Source organism: Perca fluviatilis, chromosome 2 (assembly GCF_010015445.1).
Source record: "Perca fluviatilis chromosome 2, GENO_Pfluv_1.0, whole genome shotgun sequence".
In the NCBI taxonomy this organism is placed as follows: domain Eukaryota; kingdom Metazoa; phylum Chordata; class Actinopteri; order Perciformes; family Percidae; genus Perca; species Perca fluviatilis.
Window position 1 is genome coordinate 9,602,798 of NC_053113.1, and position 15,000 is coordinate 9,617,797.

At 39.2% G+C, this 15,000-nt stretch overlaps 1 protein-coding gene across 1 annotated transcript in view; it reads left to right on the forward strand.

Annotated features, from left to right (window-relative positions):
• Window positions 1–462: 462 nt before the first annotated feature.
• Window positions 463–15,000, forward strand: part of LOC120547748 (cGMP-dependent protein kinase 1-like) — a gene marked incomplete at its 5' end in the record, with an annotated part of 22,522 nt that continues 7,984 nt past the window's right edge. Inside the window, 5 exon segments of the mRNA XM_039783389.1 lie at window positions 463–552; window positions 689–830; window positions 3,629–3,792; window positions 4,984–5,106; window positions 12,086–12,148. Coding sequence (XP_039639323.1) covers window positions 463–552; window positions 689–830; window positions 3,629–3,792; window positions 4,984–5,106; window positions 12,086–12,148 — 582 coding nt within the window.

The following is a 15,000-nucleotide window of genomic DNA, read 5'->3' on the forward strand; positions in this document are numbered from 1 at the left end:
TCTCAAAAAAGTGACAAAAAGGCGACAAAAAAGGCGAAAAACTCATTTTTTGTCGCCTGTGGAGTTTTTGTCGCATTTTTCGTTGCAATTTTTTGGATTTTTAGTCGGCTTTTTTTCTCACAATTTTTTTAGTTTTTGTCGCCTTTTTTGGGATTTTTAGTCGCCTTTTTTTCTCAAAATTTTCTTGAGTTTTTCATTTTTCGTTGCAATTTTTGTCGCAATTTTTGTCGCAAAAAATTTTTTGAGTTTTTTTTGTTGTCGCCTTTTTGGGATTTTTAGTCGCCTTTTTTTCTCACAATTTTTTTTTGTTTTTGTCGCCTTTTTTTTGATTTTTAGTCGGCTATTTTTGTCGCCTTTCTTGTTAAATGTTTTGTAGTTTCTGTTGCTTTTTTTGGGAGCTTTTGTCGACTTTTATGTCTCAATTTTTGGAGTTAAATTAGTGAAATGTGTGTCTGTGTTCAGGTTGTACCGGACGTTTAAAGACAGTAAATACCTGTACATGCTGATGGAGGCCTGTCTGGGAGGAGAGCTGTGGACCATTCTGAGAGACAGGTGATACCCTAACCCTAATCACCACATTAACTCAGGATAATGATCTCATAATGAGTCGTAGATGTTCTGCAGAAATCCCTAAATCAACCTGAGCCCAGAAACGTTGGAGATGTCTGACAGTTTGGACCTGTTTCAGGGGTTCATTTGAAGACTCGACCACCCGTTTCTACACAGCGTGTGTGGTCGAAGCCTTCGCCTACCTGCACGCCAAAGGCATCATTTACAGAGACCTGAAACCCGAAAACCTCATCCTGGACAGCCGGGGATACGCCAAGCTGGTAACTCCACATCTCCTCATGCATTACCTTTCATGGGAGCCTGCATATGTTCCCACAGCCCTATGTTCCCACAGCTCTATGTTCCCACAGCCCTATGTTCCCACAGCTCTATGTTCCCACAGCCCTATGTTCCCACAGCCCTATGTTCCCACAGCCCTATGTTCCCACAGCCCTATGTTCCCACAGCCCTATGGTCCCACAGCCCTATGTTCCCACAGCTCTATGTTTCCACAGCTCTATGTTCCCACAGCTCTATGTTCCCACAGCCCTATGTTCCCACAGCCCTATGGTCCCACAGCCCAATGGTCCCACAGCTCTATGTTTCCACAGCTCTATGTTCCCACAGCACTATGTTCCTACAGCCCTATGGTCCCACAGCGCCTATGGTCCCACAGCTCTATGTTCCCACAGCCCTATGGTCCCACAGCCCTATGTTCCCAACAGCCCCTATGGTCCCACGTGCCCTATGTTCCCACAGCTCTATGGTCCCACAGCTCTATGTTCCCACAGCCCTATGTTCCCACAGCCCTATGTTCCCACAGCTCTATGTTCCCACAACCCTATGTTCCCACAGCTCTATGTTCCCACACACCCTATGTTCCCACAGCTCCTATGTTCCCACAACTCTATGTTCCCACAGCCCAATGGTCCCATTGCCCCTATGGTCCCACAGCGCTCTATGTTCCCACAGCCCTATATGTTCCCACAGCCCTATGTTCCCCACAGTTCTATGTTCCCACAGCCCTATGTTCCCCACAGCTCTATGGTCCCATTGGCTCTATGGTCCCACAGCTCCTATGTTCCCACAGCCCTATGTTCCCACACGCTCTATGTTCCCACAGCCCTATGTTCCCACAGCCCTATGTTCCCACAGCTCTATGTTCCCACAGTCCTATGTTCCCACAGCTCTATGTTCCCACAACCCTATGTTCCCACAGCCCTATGTTCCCACAGCTCTATGTTCCCACAGCCCTATGTTCCCACAGCCCTATGTTCCCACAGCTCTATGTTCCCACAATCCTATGTTCCCACAGCTCTATGTTCCCACAACCCTATGTTCCCACAGCCCTATGGTCCCACAGCCCTATGTTCCCACAGCTCTATGTTCCCACAGCTCTATGTTCCCACAGCCCTATGTTCCCACAGCTCTATGTTCCCACAGCCCTATGTTCCCACAGCCCTATGTTCCCTCAGCTCTATGGTCCCACAGCCCTATGTTCTCACAGCCCTATGTTCCCTCAGCTCTATGGTCCCACAGCCCTATGTTCCCTCAGCTCTATGTTCCCACAGCCCTATGTTCCCACAGCCCTATGTTCCCTCAGCTCTATGGTCCCACAGCCCTATGTTCTCACAGCCCTATGGTCCCACAGCCCTATGTTCCCACAGCTCTATGTTCCCACAGCTCTATGTTCCCACAGCCCAATGGTCCCAAAGATTTTATTGAAAAATTAGGCCCTATGTTCCCACATTTCTAAGGTTTTTTTCAAAATTAGGCCCTATGTTCCCACATTTCTATGATTTTTAGCAAAATTAGGCCCTATGTTCCCACATTTCTAAGGTTTTTTTCAAAATTAGGCCCTATGTTCCCACATTTCTAAGACTTTTAGCAAAATTAGGCCCTATGTTCCCACATTTCTAAGATTATTTTCAAAATTAGGCCCTATGTTCCCACATTTCTAAGACTTTTAGCAAAATTAGGCCCTATGTTCCCACATTTCTAAGATTATTTTCAAAATTAGGCCCTATGTTCCCACATTTCTAAGATTATTTTCAAAATTAGGCCCTATGTTCCCACAGTTCCCACATTTCTAAGATTTTTAGCAAAATTAGGCCCTATGTTCCCACATTTCTAAGATTATTTTCAAAATTAGGCCCTATGTTCCCACAGTTCCCACATTTCTAAGATTTGTAGCAAAATTAGGCCCTATGTTCCCACATTTCTAAGATTTTTTTCAAAATTAGGCCCTATGTTCCCACATTTCTAAGACTTTTAGCAAAATTAGGTCCTATGTTCCCACATTTCTAAGACTTTTAGCAAAATTAGGCCCTACGTTCCCACATTTCTAAGATTTTTAGCAAAATTAGGCCCTATGTTCCCACATTTCTAAGATTTTTAGCAAAATTAGGCCCTATGTTCCCACATTTCTAAGACTTTTAGCAAAATTAGGCCCTACGTTCCCACATTTCTAAGACTTTTAGCAAAATTAGGGCCTATGTTCCCACATTTCTAAGACTTTTAGCAAAATTAGGGCCTATGTTCCCACATTTCTAAGACTTTTAGCAAAATTAGGGCCTATGTTCCCACATTTCTAAGACTTTTAGCAAAATTAGGGCCTACGTTCCCACATTTCTAAGACTTTTAGCAAAATTAGGGCCTATGTTCCCACATTTCTAAGACTTTTAGCAAAATTAGGCCCTACGTTCCCACATTTCTAAGACTTTTAGCAAAATTAGGGCCTATGTTCCCACATTTCTAAGACTTTTAGCAAAATTAGGCCCTATGTTCCCACATTTCTAAGATTCTTTTCAAAATTAGGCCCTATGTTCCCTGTAGGGATGTTGTCAGACACTTTTGTGAACGTAAATACAAGCTGCACAATTGTCCTGTTAACTTATATTGTAGCTTGTTTCTCTGACTGCCGACTGCAGCGATCTCTCTTAATACTGGACCAACGTTAAAGATCGTTGTTCCCTTCAGACACAGAAACATAGGGAAAATAGGGAACATAGGGAACATAGGGTCCAAGGTTTAAGGTTTTATTACATGTTTTCAAGCTGGATATTTTGTCTTTTTGCAGGTGGACTTTGGTTTTGCCAAGAAGAACGGTTTCTGTAAGAAGACATGGACGTTCTGCGGGACTCCGGAGTACGTGGCTCCGGAGATCATCCTCAACAAGGGTCACGATGTCTCGGCCGACTACTGGTCTCTGGGCATCCTGATGTACGAGCTGCTGACCGGCAGGTGAGGACACAAACTGAGAAAGGCCCGAGTAAAACTGTTGCTGTTCAGGGTCCGACAGTGTCTCTGTGGGCCCTATCGGCGTGCTGGTCTCACAGGGAGGTGTCTTCAGGTGCATTCTGGGCGTGCTGGTCTTACAGGGAGGTGTGTTCAGGTGCATTCTGGGCGTGCTGGTCTTACAGGGAGGTGTGTTCAGGTGCGTTCTGGGCGTGCTGGTCTTACAGGGAGGTGTGTTCAGGTGCATTCTGGGCGTGCTGGTCTTACAGGGAGGTGTGTTCAGGTGCATTCTGGGCGTGCTGGTCTTACAGGGAGGTGTGTTCAGGTGCATTCTGGGCGTGCTGGTCTTACAGGGAGGTGTGTTCAGGTGCGTTCTGGGCGTGCTGGTCTTACAGGGAGGTGTGTTCAGGTGCATTCTGGGCGTGCTGGTCTTACAGGGAGGTGTGTTCAGGTTCATTCTGGGCGTGCTGGTCTTACAGGGAGGTGTGTTCAGGTTCATTCTGGGCGTGCTGTTCTTACAGGGAGGTGTGTTCAGGTGCATTCTGGGCGTGCTGGTCTTACAGGGAGGTGTGTTCAGGTGCATTCTGGGCGTGCTGGTCTCACAGGGAGGTGTGTTCAGGTGCATTCTGGGAGTATTGCTATCTTGAGGCAGCAGGAAGTGATGGCACCATTGACCAACAAAAACCTGGTCTAAAGTCAATAACGCAGCATTTCATTGTTATTTTAACAGAGCATTAGTAAAATGCTCCTAGGCTCGTGCACACTATGCTTGTTACACACACAGGGACGCGCGCACACACACACACACACACACACACGACACACACACACACACACACACACACACGCAGAAGATTACAATTAAAAATATTAGGGTGTAAATCCTCCATCATAACAGCAATGCTCCAAGGTCCAAACGCGCCTGGCTTTTAAAGGGAATGGGAGCTGATCTCTGATTGGTTGATGAATGGGAGATGATCTCTGATTGGTTGATTGCATGTTAAGCCCAAAACACACCTCTGATTAATGAAGACACTAAGAACAACCCTTTAGAACCAGGCGCCCGGCACACACAGACCCTTTTATCAGCCGCCAGACTAGCAGAAGAGGATTTAGGACTCGCCCTGAACACACCTGCACCAGGCGCTGCACACCCTGACCTTTAGATCCTTAAACCAGGACCCTGTGTGTCTCCAGTCCCCCTTTCTCAGGTCCAGATCCGATGAAAACCTACAACATCATCCTGAGAGGCATCGATATGGTCGAGTTCCCCCAGAAGATCACCAAGAACGCTGCCAACCTCATCAGGAAGCTCTGCAGGTCAGCTAGGGGGGGCGCTGTGGCACTGAACCGTAGAGTCAGAATCTAAATCCATTCATGTTTTCACCTCCGAAATAAGTGTTTAATAAGTGTTTAATAAGTGTTTAATAAGTGTTTAATAAGTGTTTAATAAATGTTTAATAAGTGTTTAATAAGTGTTGAATAAATGTTTAATAAGTGTTTAATAAGTGTTTAATAAATGTTTAATAAGTGTTTAATAAGTGTTTAATAAGTGTTTAATAAGTGTTTAATAAATGTTTAATAAGTGTTTAATAAGTGTTTAATAAGTGTTTAATAAATGTTTAATAAGTGTTTAATAAGTGTTTAATAAGTGTTTAATAAGTGTTTAATAAATGTTTAATAAGTGTTTAATAAGTGTTTAATAAGTGTTTAATAAGTGTTTAATAAGTGTTTAATAAATGTTTAATAAGTGTTTAATAAGTGTTGAATAAATGTTTAATAAGTGTTTAATAAGTGTTTAATAAGTGTTTAATAAATGTTTAATAAGTGTTTAATAAGTGTTTAATAAGTGTTTAATAAGTGTTTAATAAATGTTTAATAAGTGTTTAATAAGTGTTTAATAAGTGTTTAATAAGTGTTTAATAAATGTTTAATAAGTGTTTAATAAGTGTTTAATAAGTGTTTAATAAATGTTTAATAAGTGTTTAATAAATGTTTAATAAATGTTTAATAAGTGTTTAATAAGTGTTTATAAATGTTTAATAAATGTTTAATAAATGTTTAATAAATGTTTAATAAATGTTTAATAAGTGTTTAATAAGTGTTTAATAAGTGTTTAATAAGTGTTTAATAAATGTTTAATAAGTGTTTAATAAATGTTTAATAAATGTTTAATAAATGTTTAATAAGTGTTTAATAAGTGTTTAATAAGTGTTTAATAAATGTTTAATAAGTGTTTAATAAATGTTTAATAAATGTTTAATAAGTGTTTAATAAGTGTTTAATAAATGTTTAATAAATGTTTAATAAGTGTTTAATAAGTGTTTAATAAGTGTTTAATAAGTGTTTAATAAATGTTTAATAAGTGTTTAATAAATGTTTAATAAATGTTTAATAAGTGTTTAATAAGTGTTTAATAAATGTTTAATAAATGTTTAATAAGTGTTTAATAAATGTTTAATAAGTGTTTAATAAATGTTTAATAAATGTTTAATAAGTGTTTAATAAGTGTTTAATAAATGTTTAATAAATGTTTAATAAGTGTTTAATAAATGTTTAATAAATGTTTAATAAGTGTTTAATAAGTGTTTAATAAGTGTTTAATAAATGTTTAATAAGTGTTTAATAAGTGTTTTGAGCCGCGCCTGTTTGTGTGTAAATAAGTGCGTTGTCCTGTTTGTGTGTAAATAAGTGTGTTGTCCTGTTTGTGTGTAAATAAGTGCGTTGTCCTGTTTGTGTGTAAATAAGTGCGTTGTCCTGTTTGTGTGTAAATAAGTGCGTTGTCCTGTTTGTGTGTAAATAAGTGCGTTGTCCTGTTTGTGTGTAAATAAGTGTGTTGTCCTGTTTGTGTGTAAATAAGTGCGTTGTCCTGTTTGTGTGTAAATAAGTGCGTTTGTCCTGTTTGTGTGTAAATAAGTGCGTTGTCCTGTTTGTGTGTAAATAAGTGCGTTGTCCTGTTTGTGTGTAAATAAGTGTGTTGTCCTGTTTGTGTGTAAATAAGTGTGTTGTCCTGTTTGTGTGTAAATAAGTGCGTTGTCCTGTTTGTGTGTAAATAAGTGTGTTGTCCTGTTTGTGTGTAAATAAGTGTTGTCCTGTTTGTGTGTAAATAAGTGTGTTGTCCTGTTTGTGTGTAAATAAGTGCGTTGTCCTGTTTGTGTGTAAATAAGTGCGTTGTCCTGTTTGTGTGTAAATAAGTGCGTTGTCCTGTTTGTGTGTAAATAAGGCGTTGTTGTCCTGTTTGTGTGTAAATAAGTGTTTTGTCCTGTTTGTGTGTAAATAAGTGTGTTGTCCTGTTTGTGTGTAAATAAGTGTGTTGTCCTGTTTGTGTGTAAATAAGTGTTTTGTCCTGTTTGTGTGTAAATAAGTGCGTTGTCCTGTTTGTGTGTAAATAAGTGTTTTGTCCTGTTTGTGTGTAAATAAGTGTGTTGTCCTGTTTGTGTGTAAATAAGTGTGTTGTCCTGTTTGTGTGTAAATAAGTGCGTTGTCCTGTTTGTGTGTAAATAAGTGCGTTGTCCTGTTTGTGTGTAAATAAGCGTTGTCCTGTTTGTGTGTAAATAAGTGTTTTGTCCCGTTGTGTGTAAATAAGTTGTTCCTGTTTGTGTAATAAGTGTTTGTTGTCCTGTTTGTGTTATAAGCGCTTCTGTTTGTGTAAATGGTTGTCCTGTTTGTGTGTAAATAAGTGTTGTCCTGTTTGTGTGTAAATAAGTGTTTTGTCCTGTTTGTGTAAATAAGTGCGTTGTCCTGTTTGTGTGTAAATAAGGCGTTGTCCTGTTTGTGTGTAAATAAGTGCTTGTCCTGTTTGTGTGTAAAAAGTGTGTTGTCCTGTTTGTGTAAATAAGGCGTTTTCCTGTTTGTGTAAATAAGTGCGTTGTCCTGTTTTGTGTAAATAAGTGTTGTCCTGTTTGTGTGTAAATAAGTGTTTTGTCCTGTTTGTGTGTAAAAAGTGTGTTGTCCTTTTGTGTAAATAGGTTTTGTTGTCCTGTTTGTGTTAAATAAGGTTTTGTCCTGTTTGTGTAAATAAGTGTGTTGTCCTGTTTGTGTGTAATAAGTGTTTTGTCCTGTTTGTGTAAATAAGTGTGTTGTCCTGTTTGTGTGTAAATAAGTGTTTTGTTGTCCTGTTTGTGTGTAAATAAGTGTGTTGTCCTGTTTGTGTGTAAATAAGTGCGTTGTCCTGTTTGTGTGTAAATAAGTGCGTTGTCCTGTTTGTGTGTAAATAAGTGCGTTGTCCTGTTTGTGTGTAAATAAGGGAGTTGTCCTGTTTTGTGTGTAAATGTTTTATCCCGTTTCTGTTTGTGTGTAAATAAGGCGTTTTCCTGTTTGTGTGTAAATAAGTGTTTTTTGTTTGTTGTTAGGGTTCCTGTTTGTGTGTTAAATAAGCGTTGTCCTGTTTGTGTGTAAATAAGTGCGTTGTCCTGTTTGTGTGTAAATAAGTGCGTTGTCCTGTTTGTGTTAAATAAGTGTTTTGCCTGTTTGTGTTAATAAGCGTTGTCCTGTTTGTGTGTAAATAAGTGCGTTGTCCTGTTTGTGTTAAATAAGTGTTGTCCTGTTTGTGTGTAAATAAGTGTTTTGTCCTGTTTGTGTGTAAATAAGGCGTTGTCCTGTTTGTGTTAAATAAGCGTGTTGTCCTGTTTGTGTGTAAATAAGTGTTTTGTCCTGTTTGTGTGTAAATAAGTGTTTTTTCCTGTTTGTGTAAATAAGTGCGTTGTCCTTGTTTGTGTAAATAAGTGCGTTGTCCTGTTTGTGTAAATAAGTGCGTTGTCCTGTTTGTGTGTAAATAAGCGTGTGTGTCCTGTTTGTGTGTAAATAAGTGTTTTGTCCTGTTTGTGTAATGCGTTGTCCTGTTTGTGTGTAAATAAGTGTTTTGTCCTGTTTGTGTGTAAATAAGTGCGTTGTCCTGTTTGTGTGTAAATAAGTGCGTTGTCCTGTTTGTGTGTAAATAAGTGCGTTGTCCTGTTTGTGTGTAAATAAGTGTGTTGTCCTGTTTGTGTGTAAATAAGTGCGTTGTCCTGTTTGTGTGTAAATAAGTGTTTTGTCCTGTTTGTGTGTAAATAAGTGCGTTGTCCTGTTTGTGTGTAAATAAGTGTGTTGTCCTGTTTGTGTGTAAATAAGTGTTGTCCTGTTTGTGTGTAAATAAGTGTTTTGTCCTGTTTGTGTGTAAATAAGTCGTTGTCCTGTTTGTGTGTAAATAAGTGTGTTGTCCTGTTTGTGTGTAAATAAGTCGTTGTCCTGTTTGTGTGTAAATAAGCAGCGCTTGTCCTGTTTGTGTGTAAATAAGTGTTTTGTCCTGTTTGTGTGTAAATAAGTGTTTTGTCCTTTTTGTATAAATAAGTGCTTGTCCTGTTTGTGTGTAAATAAGCGTTGTCCTGTTTGTGTGTAAATAAGTGCGTTGTCCTGTTTGTGTGTGTAAATAAGTGCGTTGTCCTGTTTGTGTGTAAATAAGTGGGTTCCTGTTTGTGTAAATAAGTGTTTTGTCCTGTTTGTGTGTAAATAAGCGTTGTCCTGTTTGTGTGTAAATAAGTGCTTGTCCTGTTTGTGTGTAAATAAGTGTTTTGTCCTGTTTGTGTGTAAATAAGCTTTTGTTGTTTGTCCTGTTTGTGTGTAAATAAGGTTGTCCTGTTTTGTGTAAATAAGTGTTTGTCCTGTTTGTGTGTAAATAAGTGTGTTGTCCTGTTTGTGTGTAAATAAGTGCGTTGTCCTGTTTGTGTGTAAATAAGTGCGTTGTCCTGTTTGTGTGTAAATAAGTGCGTTGTCCTGTTTGTGTGTAAATAAGTGCGTTGTCCTGTTTGTGTGTAAATAAGTGCGTTGTCCTGTTTGTGTGTAAATAAGTGCGTTGTCCTGTTTGTGTGTAAATAAGTGCGTTGTCCTGTTTGTGTGTAAATAAGTGCGTTGTCCTGTTTGTGTGTAAATAAGTGTTTTGTCCTGTTTGTGTGTAAATAAGTGCGTTGTCCTGTTTGTGTGTAAATAAGTGTTTTGTCCTGTTTGTGTGTAAATAAGTCGTTGTCCTGTTTGTGTGTAAATAAGTGCGCTTGCCTGTTTGTGTGTAAATAAGCGTTTTCCTGTTTGTGTGTAAATAAGTCGTTGTCCTGTTTGTGTGTAAATAAGTGCGTTGTCCTGTTTGTGTGTAAATAAGTGTTTTGTCCTGTTTGTGTGTAAAATAAGTGCGTTGTCCTGTTTGTGTAAATAAGCGTTGTCCTGTTTGTGTGTAAATAAGTGTGTTGTCCTGTTTGTGTTAAATAAGTGTTGTCCTGTTTTTGTGTAAATAAGCGTTTGTCCTGTTTGTTAAATAAGTGTTTTGTCCTGTTTTGTGTGTAAATAAGCGTTTTCCTGTTTGTGTGTAAATAAGCGTGTGTCCTGTTTGTGTGTAAATAAGTGTTTTTCCTGTTTGTGTGTAAATAAGTGTTTTGTCCTGTTTGTGTGTAAATAAGCGTTTCCTGTTTGTGTAAATAAGTGCGTTGTCCCTTTTTGTGTGTAAATAAGTGTTTTGTCCTGTTTGTTATTAAATAAGTGCGTTGTCCTGTTTGTGTGTAAATAAGTGTGTTGTCCTGTTTGTGTGTAAATAAGTTCGTTGTCCTGTTTGTGTGTAAATAAGTGCGTTGTCCTGTTTGTGTGTAAATAAGCGTTGTCCTGTTTGTGTTAAATAAGGCGTGTCCTGTTTGTGTGTAAATAGTGCGTTGTCCTGTTTGTGTGTAAATAAGCGTTTGTCCTGTTTGTGTGTAAATAAGTGTTTGTCCTGTTTGTGTGTAAATAAGTGCGTTGTCCTGTTTGTGTGTAAAAAGTGTGTTGTCCTGTTTGTGTGTAAATGGCGCGTTGTCCTGTTTGTGTGTAAATAAGCGTTGTCCTGTTTGTGTGTAAATAAGTGCGTTGTCCTGTTTGTGTGTAAATAAGTGCGTTGTCCTGTTTGTGTGTAAATAAGTGTTTGTCCTGTTTGTGTGTAAATAAGTGCGTTGTCCTGTTTGTGTGTAAATAAGTGCGTTGTCCTGTTTGTGTAAATAAGCGCGTTTCCTGTTTGTGTGTAAATAAGTGTGTTGTCCTGTTTGTTATAATAAGCGCTGGTTCCTGTTTGTGTAAATAAGTGTTTTGTCCTGTTTGTGTGTAAATAAGTGTTGTCCTGTTTGTGTGTAAATAAGGCGTTGTTGTTTTTGGTTTTTGTGTAAGGTTGTCCTGTTTGTGTGTAAATAAGTGTTGTCCTGTTTGTGTAAATAAGTGCGTTGTCCTTTTTTGTGTAAATAAGGTTTTGTCCTGTTTGTGTGTAAATAAGGTTGTCCTGTTTGTGTGTAAATAAGTGTGTTGTCCTGTTTGTGTGTAAAAAGTGTGTTGTCCTGTTTGTGTGTAAAATTAGTGTTTGTCCTGTTTGTGTGTAAATAAGTGTTGTCCTGTTTGTGTGTAAATAAGTGGTCGTCCTGTTTGTGTGTAAATAAGTGTTGTCCTGTTTGTGTATAAATAAGTGTTTTGTCCTGTTTGTGTGTAAATAAGTGTTTTGTCCTGTTTGTGTGTAAATAAGTGTTTTGTCCTGTTTGTGTGTAAATAAGTGCTTTGTCCTGTTTGTGTGTAAATAAGTGCGTTGTCCTGTTTGTGTGTAAATAAGGCGTTGTCCTGTTTGTGTTAAATAAGCGTTTTCCTGTTTGTGTTAAATAAGTGCGTTGTCCTGTTTGTTGTAAAAAGCGCGTTGTCCTGTTGTGTAAATAAGTGCGTTGTCCTGTTTGTGTGTAAATAGCGCGTTGTCCTGTTTGTGTGTAAATAAGCGTTGTCCTGTTTGTGTGTAAATAAGTGTGTTGTCCTGTTTGTGTGTGAAATAAGGTGTTTTGTCCTGTTTGTGTGTAAATAAGTGTGTTGTCCTGTTTGTGTGTAAATAAGTGTGTTGTCCTGTTTGTGTGTAAAATAAGTGTGTTGTCCTGTTTGTGTGTAAATAAGGCGTTTGTCCTGTTTTGTGTGTAAATAAGGCGTTGTCCTGTTTGTGTGTAAATAAGTGTGTTGTCCTGTTTTGTGTGTAAATAAGCGTTGTCCTGTTTGTGTGTAAATAAGCGCGCGTTCTTGTTTGTGTGTAAATAAGTGTTTTGTCCTGTTTGTGTGTAAATAAGTGTTTTGTCCTGTTTGTGTGTAAATAAGTGCGTTGTCCTGTTTGTGTGTAAATAAGTGTTTTGTCCTGTTTGTGTGTAAATAAGTGCGTTGTCCTGTTTGTGTGTAAATAAGTGTTTTGTCCTGTTTGTGTGTAAATAAGTGCGTTGTCCTGTTTGTGTGTAAATAAGTGCGTTGTCCTGTTTGTGTGTAAATAAGTGCGTTGTCCTGTTTGTGTGCGCAGAGACAATCCCTCCGAGAGACTCGGGAACCTGAAGAACGGAGTCAAGGACATCCAGAAGCACAAGTGAGTGGGAGGAGTGCTGACACCTGATTGGCTGTTTTCAGTTTGTGTGTGTGTGTGTCTGTGTGTCTGTGTGTCTGTGTGTGTGTGTCTCTATGCGTCTGTGTGTGTTTGTGTGTGTGTCTCTGTGTGTGTCTCTGTGTGTGTGTCTCTGTGTGTGTGTCTCTGTGTGTGTGTGTCTCTCTGTGTGTGTGTGTCTCTATGTGTGTGTGTGTGTGTCTGTGTGTGTGTGTCTCTGTGTGTTTGCCTGTGTGTGTGTGTGTGTGTGTGTGTGTGGTGTGTCTCTGTGTGTGTGTGTGTTTTTGTCTGTGTGTGTGTGTGTGTGTCTCTGTGCGTTTGTATGTGTGTGTTCTCTGTGCCTGTGTGTGTGTGTGTGTGTGTGTGTGTGTGTGTCTCTGTGCATGTGTATGTGTGTGTGTGTCTCTGTGCCTGTGTGTGTGTGTGTGTGTGTGTATGTGTGTGTGTGTCTCTGTGTGTGTGTATGTGTGTCTCTGTGCGTGTGCCTGTGCGTGTGTGTGTGTGTGTCTCTGTGCGTGTGCCTGTGTGTGTATGTGTGTCTCTGTGTGTGTAAGTAAGTAAGTAAGTAAAATTTATTTGTATAGCACATTTCACAGATAAAAATCACAAAGTGCTTCACAACAAATGGGTGGATACACAACAGTTATACATTGCAGTACATAATCAGAAAAGACACTTAGGACACAATAAAACCGGCCTAATCACCCTATATGGTCTATTGAAACGCCTCTTTAAAAAGAAGAGTTTTCAACTGAGTTTTAAAATTTGTCACTGAATCCAAGCAGGGACGGAAGGAGGCAGTGCGTTCACGCGCCCTAGGGTGCCACAGCTTGAAACGAACGGTCCCCTTAGTTTTAAAATGTGCACGGGGGCAACTAAAAATCTCTGACCTGTTGATCCCAGACTACGCTGAGGACGTACGCAGCTGTATCAGGTCAGAGATATATGGGGGCGCCTGACCTTGTAGGGCTCTAAAAGTTAGAACCAAAATCTTGAAGTGTATTCTAAATTTCACTGGTAACCAATGAAGTGAAGCTAAAACCGGAGTGATGTGTGCCCGCTTACTAGTGTGGGTTAAAAGCCTAGCAGCAGAATTCTGGACAGTCTGGAGGCGACAAAGATCTTTCTTATCAAGACAAATAAAAAGACTATTACAATAATCTAAACGGGACGAAATGAATGCATGAATAATCATCTCCAAATCGGCCTTTGACACCAAAGCTCTTATCTTTGAAATGTTCCTTAATTGAAAGAAACAGTTTTTAATAAGTTGCTTCGAGTGTTTCTCTAGAGACATGGAAACATCAAAAACAACACCTAAGCTCCTGAGACTGGGCTGCACAGACAAGCCTAAGGCACCGAGATGCTGTTTTATCTGAGCGATGCTCTGCTCTGGGGCAATGATGAGTGTTTCAGTCTTAGCTGAGTTCAACAGTAAAAAGTTATCATTTAGCCACTGCTTAATCCCACTCAGACAGTTGAGTAGGGATGACAGTTTATATAACTCAGTAGGCTTAAAAGAGCAGTATAGCTGAATGTCATCTGCATACAAGTGATAAGAAACATCCTTGTACTGGCCGATTATATGTCCTAAAGGAAGTATATATAAAAGGAAGAGAATCGGTCCCAGGATAGAACCCTGAGGAACACCACTCGATAGACCTGCAGTATCTGACATGATCTGATTGATAAAGACACCAAAACTTCTACCGGTAAGGTAAGATGAAAACCATTTTAAAGCTGATCCCGATATCCCTAATAGATCCTGAAGTTTATTAATCAAAATATTGTGATCAATAGTGTCAAAGGCAGATGTAAGGTCCAATAAAACTAACACTGTATGCTTTCCACAATCTGCTGACATCAAAATATCACTCGAAACTTTAACTAGTGCAGTTTCCGTAGAATGTTTTTTCCGGAAACCTGACTGATATTTGTCAAAAATATTATTTATCTCTAAGAAAGTAGTAAGCTGCTCTGCTACCACTTTCTCTAGAATCTTAGCCATAAAAGGGAGTTTAGATATAGGCCTATAATTCATTGGTTGCAATGGATCTAAACTGGGTTTTTTAAGAACAGGTTCCACAATAGCATGTTTAAAAATGTCCGGAACCACACCAGTTAAAAGAGAGGTATTGATCATTTCTACAACACAGGGGCCAATACTATGAAAAACCTGCTTAAACAGCATAGTTGGAAGAACATCACTGTGACAACAAGAAGGTTTCAACTTATCTAGCAAAGTTGTAACCTCATGTAATGTCACTAGTTCAAAGGAGAAACATGGATGAGAAAGCGCCAAAGTACAAGCTTTGAAACAAGCAGGAGGAGGTAAAATACTAGATCTGATATCTTTAATCTTCTCAACAAAGAAGTCAAGGAATACATTACTGTTTGACCAAGAGAACACCGCAATTGGAGGGACAGATGGTGAAACAATTGAATTAATGGTGTCAAACAAGAATTTGGGGTTTTTCTTGAGCGAGGAGGATATTAGCTGAGAGAAGTATTTAGTTCTAGCACTTTTCAGAAGTTCATTTAAGGAGGTAGTTAATTCCCTAAGATAAAGCCTGTGAACTTCGAGTTTAGTTGTTTTCCATAAGCCCGCTTGGCTCCGCGTTACTTCTACAGCTCTGAATGGATGTATTTATCCAGGGGCAGGGCTTTTAAGAGAGACCATGTTTGATTTCATAGGAGCCACTTCATCCAAAAATTGCTAAACATTGGCTGTTAAAAGACTCAGCATACACATTTGCATCACTGCAACCCCTTAGCCTGCATCGCTCAAACAACATAGAAAACTTCCCGCAACATCCTGGTTAATAACTCTCCTTTGA